Source organism: Sinocyclocheilus grahami, unplaced genomic scaffold (genome assembly GCF_001515645.1).
Source record: "Sinocyclocheilus grahami isolate Dianchi unplaced genomic scaffold, SAMN03320097.WGS_v1.1 scaffold730.1, whole genome shotgun sequence".
NCBI classification, from domain to species: domain Eukaryota; kingdom Metazoa; phylum Chordata; class Actinopteri; order Cypriniformes; family Cyprinidae; genus Sinocyclocheilus; species Sinocyclocheilus grahami.
The window spans coordinates 112,659-122,786 of record NW_015505909.1 but is presented as its reverse complement, the minus strand read 5'-3'; the positions used below and the strand labels follow the sequence as shown (position 1 = coordinate 122,786).

Below are 10,128 nucleotides of genomic sequence, written 5' to 3'. Positions count from 1 at the left end.
GAGTGTGTGTGAGAGAGTGAGTGTGTGTGAGAGAGTGAGCGTGTGCGTGTGTGAGAGAGTGAGCGTGTGCGTGTGTGAGAGAGTGAGCGTGTGCATGACAGAGTGAGCGTGTGCGTGTGTGAGAGTGCATGTGTGTGAGAGAGTGAGTGTGTGTGTGTGAGTGAGATAGAGTGTGTGCGTGAGAGAGTGAGTGTGCGTGAGAGAGTGAGTGTGTGTGTGAGAGAGTGAGTGTGTGTGTGAGTGAGAGTGTGTGTGTGAGAGAGAGAGAGAGAGTGTGTGTGTGAGAGAGAGAGAGAGTGTGTGTGTGAGAGAGAGAGAGAGTGTGTGTGTGAGAGAGAGAGAGAGTGTGTGTGTGAGAGAGAGAGAGAGTGTGTGTGTGAGAGAGAGAGAGAGTGTGTGTGTGAGAGAGAGAGAGAGTGTGTGTGTGAGAGAGAGAGAGAGTGTGTGTGTGAGAGAGAGAGAGAGTGTGTGTGTGAGAGAGAGAGAGAGTGTGTGTGTGAGAGAGAGAGAGAGTGTGTGTGTGAGAGAGAGAGAGAGTGTGTGTGTGAGAGAGAGAGAGAGTGTGTGTGTGTGTGTGTGTGTGTGAGTGAGAGAGAGTGTGTGTGTGTGGCTGTGAGAGAGAGAGTGTGTGAGTGTGTGTGTGAGAGTGAGTGAGTGCGTGAGTGAGAGTGTGTGTGCGTGAGTGAGTGTGTGTGTGCGTGAGCGAGAGTGTGTGTGTGTGAGCGAGAGTGTGTGTGTGAGCGAGAGTGTGTGTGTGAGCGAGAGTGTGTGTGTGAGCGAGAGTGTGTGTGTGAGCGAGAGAGTGTGTGTGAGCGAGAGTGTGTGTGTGCGCGAGAGAGTGTGTGTGTGAGAGAGATAGAGTGTGTGTGTGAGCGAGATAGAGTGTGTGTGTGAGCGAGATAGAGTGTGTGTGTGTGTGAGAGAGTGTGTGTGTGTGTGAGAGAGAGCGTGTGTGTGTGTGAGAGAGAGCGTGTGTGTGTGTGAGAGAGAGCGTGTGTGTGTGTGAGAGAGAGCGTGTGTGTGTGTGAGAGAGATAGAGCGTGTGTGTGAGAGAGAGAGTGTGTGTGTGAGAGAGTAAGTGAGTGAGAGTGTGTGTGCGAGACAGAGTGTGTGTGTGTGTGTGTGTGAGCGAGATAGAGTGTGTGTGTGAGCGAGATAGAGTGTGTGTGTGTGTGAGAGAGTGTGTGTGTGTGTGAGAGAGAGAGTGTGTGTGTGTGTGTGAGTGAGATTGTGTTGTGCATGTTAATGTGGTTTATGAGGACACAAATTTGTATAATGACATAGGTATTACAAAGAGAATGTGATTTATGAGGACATTTTGAGTGTCCCCATAACTCAAAAGGCTTATAAATAATTCAGAATGAGTTTTTTTGAAAATCTAAAAATGCAGAAAGTCTCCTGTGAGGGGTAGGTTTAGGGGTAGGGTTGGTGTAGGGCAATAGAAAATACGGTTTGTACAGTATAAAAACCATTATGCCTATGGAGAGCCTTCATAAACCATAAAAACCAACATGTGTGTGTGTGTGTGTGTGTGTGAGAGAGAGTGAGAGTGCGTGTCTTACTCGTGGTGCAGCTTGAGCGAGTGTGGGATGGGGATCTGGAGTTTGGAGTTGTCGTTCTGAGCTTTGCGGTTCAGGTGAATCCAGATGCAGGTCATTGCGAAGGCATGCGTGGACTGAGGCTTGTTGATGTCCGGGACTGGAATACACTACAAAACAAAGCCACACGTAATTCAAAACGCTGTTGAGAACTAACTAGCTTTTACACAGTATCTTTCTTCCCCTCATTCTGAGCACAGAGTTGTGCATCACAATTTAAGCGTGTAGAAGGGAGATTTTTAGTAAATAATGTACTAGATGCCAGTTGGTTTCTCAAGGATCATATGACTTCAGAAAACTTATTTTTTGTTTGAACTATCTTTAATTTGGATGCTCTATCTATGTGCCATAGAAAGATGTAACAAATACTTTCATTATCTGTAATACAACTTGTTACTTTAAATAATAATTTCCCCCAAAGGTGTGCATTAATAAACATTTCTGCAGACTTGTGCTTGGTAGTCATCTATGATTCCATTTCTTTAATTTTTTCTTAATTTGCCAAGTCTAGGTTGTTACAATCCGAAACACAAATTACAACTTGAAAATGATCTTCATTACATTATAAAAAACAACAACATCATAGTCCTCCATTCGTGTCAGGATCTGGCTATGAACTTTCATGTTTAATATTGATTTACACTACTGTTCAAAATTTTGTGGTCATTTTTAAAGAAATTAATACTTTTATTCAGAAAGGACACATTAAATTGATCAAAAGTGACAGTAAAGACATGTATAATGTTACAAAAGACTTCTTTTTCAAATAAATGCTGTTCTTTTGAACTTTCTCTTCATCTGTGAATCCTGAAAAATAAAATGTATCAGTTTCCACAAAAATATTGTGCAGCACGACTGTGTTCAACATTGATGATAATCAGAAATGTTTCTCGAGCAGCAGATCAGCATATTATACTGATTTCTGAAGATCATGTGACACTGAAGACTGGAGGAATGATGCTGAAAATACAGCTGCGCATCACAGAAATACATTACAGTTTAACAGATATTCACATAGAAAACAGCTGTTTTAAACCGTAATAATATTTCACAACATTACTGTTTTTACTGTATTTTGATCAAATAAATGCAGCCTTGGTGAGCAGAAGAGACTTATTTCAGAAACCTTTAAAAATAGGAGCTAACAGCTGGATTTAAAGCGATCTGAAGTCTATAGCATTATCGATACAATCAGACTCTTCTGCCTATTTCGTGAAGAACTCATTAATGCTTTCCTCTGGGCGAGCATCTAATTGCCTTGTGCTCGTTACATGCTTCAGCTAAACTCCAGGGCTGATGGGCAGTCGCAGCACGTCTGTCCTTCACAGATGCTGTGGGCTAATGGCTGGATCACAGCAGCTTGTGTTTCATCAGCTGTCCTGCTAGGCTTCACAAACAGACAAGCACAAAGCTAACCACTATGACGGTGTAGCTAGCCGAGGACATCACTAATCACAGCAACTGCCTAAATGACTAATACAGTGAGCTAATATATTGGCAGCACTAATGACAGACGGCTGATATCGGTTCTGGCTGTGCCCCTCAGTCTGTTGACTATATGGTTCCCTTAAATCATGCAGGGGGGAATTTAATAAGACTGAACTGAATCTGTGGAAGTCTGCATTCTGTGGAGCTGTTGTAAACTATGGCTTCTTGGGGCTTATTGCTTTATTAAACTGTAATCAAAATAAGCTTATATGATATGTGGTTTGCCGCTCTTTAATGTGCTGTGAAGGATCACTGTATCAGCATCAGTTCAAGCAGCATGTGAATCGATCATCTCTTCCTCTTTACTACTAGTTACAGCAGCAAATAAACATGAATGAACATCAGAAACAGAGCAACTTACTGAAATCAATCACATCTCATGTAATCGATCAACCAGTGTTCCAACCGCGGAAAGATGTCAATAAAACAACTTGCAAACAATAAAGACACGTAACATCCCATTTACCTTAGGAATGACATTCAAGGACCATAAACTCAATAGTTGGCTAGGGGGAAAAACTAGAAAGGAGCATTTTGATAGATATATGCATTAATTACACATTAATTTTATGTTTTTCTTAACCGGTTATTGCATATACGTAGTAAGCTTTCACAGAATAAAACAGAGCAAATAAAGTGTAATGATATTAATAAACACAGTATTCTTCCACCAAACAATGTAGCTCCTCAGAAACAGTTGTGGTTGCTACAAAGTGGTTGCCGAGCAACACACAAACGTAAACAAAGGTGTGTGTTACTTTGTAGCGTCATTTATAACAGCTTTGAACGCGGCTCAGCCAATCAGAATCAAGCACCGGAACTCTCTGCCTTATAAAAGCAAGTTTTTATTAGAGTCACCTCTGTGTCCTAGAGCGAGGCACTGAAGCACACTGCAAGTCCAAGACTCTGCTGAATGATTACTAATGAGCGGCTGAACAAAAGAGGTTAGCAGGGTCTGCTAGCACTAAATTAAGCCTTGTTCAGATGACCTTCACCAACAGCATGTTTAGAGTGTCACATTATGAATTCATGAAGCCTTCACAGGCCGCCGTGTCCCGCTTAAATGAAAGCAATGAAAGCAGAGTCACTCGCCTCTTTCTCGGGGTACAGCAGGTCAAACAGCTTCATGACGGGCAGGAAGTCAGCCAGAGCGTTCTTCTGAATGCTTCCCGAGATGAACTGCAGGAGCACCCACATCAGGTGATCCCTGCCTTTGATCAAACCCCGACCGGCCAGCTGTTCACAAGAGGGAGAAGCGTAGAGACAATCAAACACAGGCTAGAAGCTCTTTCCCAGGTGATCGGAAAGAAGCAGAAGGGTACTTCACATGCGAGTGTGTGTGTGTGTGTGTGGCGACGTCCCAAATGGTGCACTCTGTGTGGAGATTCGGTCAGTCTTTGGGTCTGCACTTCTCAATGAAATCAAAAGGTGACCCATTAGTCATTTTTACGGTTCGATGAGCCCTTTAGCAAAGCCTGCACTGGTGGTCACAGCAGTACATGAGATCTATAATCCTCCCAACGGATGGGAAATTCACTGATGGAGATGAGGATGGTGTGAAAAGTGAATTTAATATACACTTCTTTCTCTAACTCAATGCATGTCAGAGACACATCCTGGCAGAGCGCACACATGTTCTGACGCCTGAGTGCAAAAAACACCCGGCAATCTATACAAATTAATTACGTAGTTACATCAATACTTCAGTTAACCCAAATATGGACATTTAATCAACCTCATGAAAATCTGAACAAACCTTTCTTTCTGCAGAGGAACAGAAAAGATGTTTAGAAGTATTTCATAACCAGGAGCTCGAGCGCCACAGAGGCCAAAAGCACCACGCAAACATTACACAAGCAGTTTTTATGACTCATGTGTTATATGTAAATATGTCTTCAGAAACTATACATGTCTTGAACTAGATTTTATTTTCATTTTAGTTTTAGTATTTTTTAGTTTTTGCTTTTATTAGTTGTTGTTTTTTTTGGAATGTCTATATATAGATTTTATGAAGTTGTATTTATTTTAGTTTGAGTTATTTTAGTACTTTAGTAAGATTTCTAATTTTATTAAAAACTGCATTTCTAGTTGCATCGGGCAACATTTGATATTCTTAACATCAAACACCAATGTATATTACAACCAGTTTGAATATGCAGAGAATGAGAGGCCAGATTATCACTGAATAACAGTTTAACCTCACTCTCAGCCACACTTTTTTTCCTCCCCAACCATCACATATTTTAGTAATCATCCTAAATGAGATATCACAGAATGAATTTTGAGAATTTAAGCTTTCCTGTTTAATCCATTTTGAAATCTGACATTGTGTTTTCATTTCCTAGTGGGCGGCGTCAATATTTACGATCAAAACTTGTTCTTATCTTGACAAAACAAATATTGTTCAAATGCTCTGTCTCTCCAGGTTCCATATTTAGTGACTATTTTGTGATAGAAGTAATATTGTGAATAAATTTGTGACAGGAAAATGCGTTCAAAAAAATTCAATGGGGTTCAGTGGCTATTTTTGGTACAGCGCCTAAACAAAATTTCACAGGAACCTACATTTTTGTGATATCAACTTCAAATTTGGAACATAACTTAGACATATGGCTTTGATTTTATAACAGTTTTAGATTAACTATTCCTTGAAGCCTCCCAAACACATCTTCTAGTTGCGTCGGGCAACATTTGATGTTCTTAACATCAAACACCAATGTATATTACAACCAGTTTGAATATGCAGAGAATGAGAGGCCAGATTATCACTGAATAACAGTTTAACCTCACTCTCAGCCACACTTTTTTTCCTCCCCAACCATCACATATTTTAGTAATCATCCTAAATTAGATATCATAGAATGAATTTTGAGAATTTAAGCTTTCCTGTTTAATCCATTTTGAAATCTGACATTGTGTTTCATACAAATGTACTTTAAATCCTTTTGGCGGGCTCCTCCCCCTAGTGGGCGGCGTCAATATTTACGATCAAAACTTGTTCTTATCTTGACAAAACAAATATTGTTCAAATGCTCTGTCTCTCCAGGTTCCATATTTAGTGACTATTTTGTGATAGAAGTAATATTGTGAATAAATTTGTGACAGGAAAATGCGTTCAAAAAAATTCAATGGGGTTCAGTGGCTATTTTTGGTACAGCGCCTAAACAAAATTTCACGCACATTTTCATTTATGAGTGAACTACTCCTTTAACACAAGCTCAAGATATTTACACATTTTATTCCAAGACATAAACACAACAGTAATATCTCCTTGTGAGCTTTTACTTGTCTTGAAAAAAATGGTTGCTAACAAGCATCTAAATGGGACTAGAGTAGGAGACATTAAACGTCACACCGAACGGTAAACTCGTCTACTCACTCGTCGTGTTATAAGCTAATAATCGCACTATTCTAACTCAAACTTTCAGAGATAATGTTTTAAATAAAAGCTGAAAGTATCTTAATGGCTGATGTTGAAGTCATGTGACTGTGGTGTAGTTTGTTTATAGCCTACATTTAGCTTTTTACTTCTGCTGAATATATTTAAGCTTCAAAATTCATAAAGTTGAGTTGATTTGTGAAGATTATCATGATGATCTAAACCTGTAAGAATCATATACGTGTTGGACACAGCTTATTTTCTGCAAAAACCCAAAATCCAATGGAAAAACCCTATTGGGATTGTGTGATGCAAACGTACTGGTTTACCTACAAAAGTGCATCACCGCTGCAGCGCTCTATTGATTCGTGCATTCGCTCTATTGTTGGGCTTTTCAAACGGCGTATAGACTTAAGTTCAGAGCAATGAACACGCTGTAGATTAAACTTTCTCAACACCACACTCACCTGCAGACCTGCCAGAATCAGAGGAAGAAAGCATTTAATTTCATAACTGACCCGACAGGTGGCATTTATATTTGAGGGGGAGGGACATTTTAATTCTAAAGTGCATTTCATTGGACACGCATATGCATAAACCCATGTGATGTCTGTTTTCTGGAAAGAGAAACCATTTAAATTTTAAACGTGCATGTCTGCTAAAAACAATTTGTCAATGTTTAGAGGTAGATGAGCTCAAAATGAATAGACATTAGCTCTAGACTAAAGACACAAGGCTCTGGTTTGATTTCATGGGGTCTTTAGAAGCACACGGCACACAGTTTAACAGCACCAGCTCCTGTGCAATCAGAATGTGCAATGTTTTCATTTTTCTGATCTATGCTGCTATTAGCAGCACAAATGCATCCATGTTTACAGAACAGAGAAGAATAACTGTGAGGTGGGTTTGAGCTTAAGGAGCGGTGTTTCCCTGCATGTGGGAGTGAAGCATCTGCACTGAGCAGCACACAACACCCAGAGAGAGCCATAAACACCAGCAGAACACACACTGAACGGCACACACACACACACACACACACACAGCATGCGCCGATCAGGGCTTGAAATTAACAGATTGTCTTCATTCTCAGGTACGCTTTGTCATCCCAGAAGGAGGGACAGTGGTGTGTGTGTGTGTGTGGCCCTTACTCAACTACACGGTGTCTGTGATTCTAGCATGGATTAATATTAGTGCAGTCAAATACAAGTGAAAGGGATCATTCACTCAAAAAGTATCCTTCTGTCATCATCTACTCACCCTCATGTCTTTCCTTTCTTCTGAGAAACACTAAAAATGTATTCTCAGAAATGTCTCAAAAAACGAGTATTTTAGCACTTCCGGTGACATCGTCCTGAAGTCGCTGGGGTTTTTGGTTAAAAGCCTCAAACACGGTCTGTGGTTAAAGGAAGAGTTCACTCAAAAATAAACATCTGCTGAAAATTTACGTCTACAGATCCATCAAGACATTAACGCCTGAATGACAGATTCGTTTTTTACAAGCATACAGCTTTTCATTTCATGTTAACCGATGGACTGGAGTGCTGTGGATTATTGTGATGTTTTTATCAGCTGTTTGGACTCTCATTCTGACGGCACCCATTCACTGCAGAGCATCCATTGCTGAGACACTGATGCAGTGCTACATTTCTCCAAACCTGATGAAGAAACACACTCATCCTAATCTCGGATGACCTGAGGATGAGCACATTTTCATTTATGAGTGAACTACTCCTTTAACACAAGCTCAAGATATTTACACATTTTATTCCAAGACATAAACACAACAGTAATATCTCCTTGTGAGCTTTTACTTGTCTTGAAAAAAATGGTTGCTAACAAGCATCTAAATGGGACTAGAGTAGGAGACATTAAACGTCACACCGAACGGTAAACTCGTCTACTCACTCGTCGTGTTATAAGCTAATAATCGCACTATTCTAACTCAAACTTTCAGAGATAATGTTTTAAATAAAAGCTGAAAGTATCTTAATGGCTGATGTTGAAGTCATGTGACTGTGGTGTAGTTTGTTTATAGCCTACATTTAGCTTTTTACTTCTGCTGAATATATTTAAGCTTCAAAATTCATAAAGTTGTGTTGATTTGTGAAGATTATCATGATGATCTAAACCTGTAAGAATCATATACGTGTTGGACACAGCTTATTTTCTGCAAAAACCCAAAATCCAATGGAAAAACCCTATTGGGATTGTGTGATGCAAACGTACTGGTTTACCTACAAAAGTGCATCACCGCTGCAGCGCTCTATTGATTCGTGCATTCGCTCTATTGTTGGGCTTTTCAAACGGCGTATAGACTTAAGTTCAGAGCAATGAACACGCTGTAGATTAAACTTTCTCAACACCACACTCACCTGCAGACCTGCCAGAATCAGAGGAAGAAAGCATTTAATTTCATAACTGACCCGACAGGTGGCATTTATATTTGAGGGGGAGGGACATTTTAATTCTAAAGTGCATTTCATTGGACACGCATATGCATAAACCCATGTGATGTCTGTTTTCTGGAAAGAGAAACCATTTAAATTTTAAACGTGCATGCCTGCTAAAAACAATTTGTCAATGTTTAGAGGTAGATGAGCTCAAAATGAATAGACATTAGCTCTAGACTAAAGACACAAGGCTCTGGTTTGATTTCATGGGGTCTTTAGAAGCACACGGCACACAGTTTAACAGCACCAGCTCCTGTGCAATCAGAATGTGCAATGTTTTCATTTTTCTGATCTATGCTGCTATTAGCAGCACAAATGCATCCATGTTTACAGAACAGAGAAGAATAACTGTGAGGTGGGTTTGAGCTTAAGGAGCGGGGTTTCCCTGCATGTGGGAGTGAAGCATCTGCACTGAGCAGCACACAACACCCAGAGAGAGCCATAAACACCAGCAGAACACACACTGAACGGCACACACACACACACACACACACACAGCATGCGCCGATCAGGGCTTGAAATTAACAGATTGTCTTCATTCTCAGGTACGCTTTGTCATCCCAGAAGGAGGGACAGTGGTGTGTGTGTGTGTGTGGCCCTTACTCAACTACACGGTGTCTGTGATTCTAGCATGGATTAATATTAGTGCAGTCAAATACAAGTGAAAGGGATCATTCACTCAAAAAGTATCCTTCTGTCATCATCTACTCACCCTCATGTCTTTCCTTTCTTCTGAGAAACACTAAAAATGTATTCTCAGAAATGTCTCAAAAAACAGTTTTTTTGTCCGAACATTGGAAGTCTTCAACCAAATGGCCTTCAAAATACCTTCTTTCTGTTCAACAGAAGAAAGTTATATAAGATTGCATGACGTGAGGGGTAGTAAATGATGACAGAAGGATCATTTTTGGGTGAAAAATCTGTTTAATTTGGATCCATTAATTATTTGATCAAATCACACTATTTAATTATTCGTTTGTAATTTCTTATCTGTGGATGGGAGAACAAGGGTCAGTCTCAGGAAAAGGCACCATGTGTGTCCTCGTGACCTACTACTGATATAATTAACATTATTATTATTGATCATCACACTATTATTAACAGACTGAACTCTGCTTTGTGTGTGTGTGTGTGTGCGTGTGAGTGTGTGCGTGTGTGCGAGTGAGTGTGTGCGTGAGTGTGTGTGTGTGTGTGCGCGAGTGAGTGTGTGTGT

At 40.3% G+C, this 10,128-nt stretch overlaps 1 protein-coding gene across 1 annotated transcript in view; it reads right to left on the bottom strand.

The window, feature by feature from the left end:
- The window catches only part of med23 (mediator complex subunit 23), a gene marked incomplete at its 3' end in the record, with an annotated part of 54,066 nt that overhangs the window by 35,873 nt on the left and 8,065 nt on the right, over positions 1-10,128 (bottom strand). The window contains exons 8-10 of the mRNA XM_016244662.1: positions 6,933-6,940; positions 4,179-4,322; positions 1,563-1,708 (exon numbers count right to left, since the gene is read on the bottom strand). Of these exons, the coding sequence (XP_016100148.1) occupies positions 1,563-1,708; positions 4,179-4,322; positions 6,933-6,940 (298 nt within the window). The remainder of the gene's footprint in view (positions 1-1,562; positions 1,709-4,178; positions 4,323-6,932; positions 6,941-10,128) is intronic.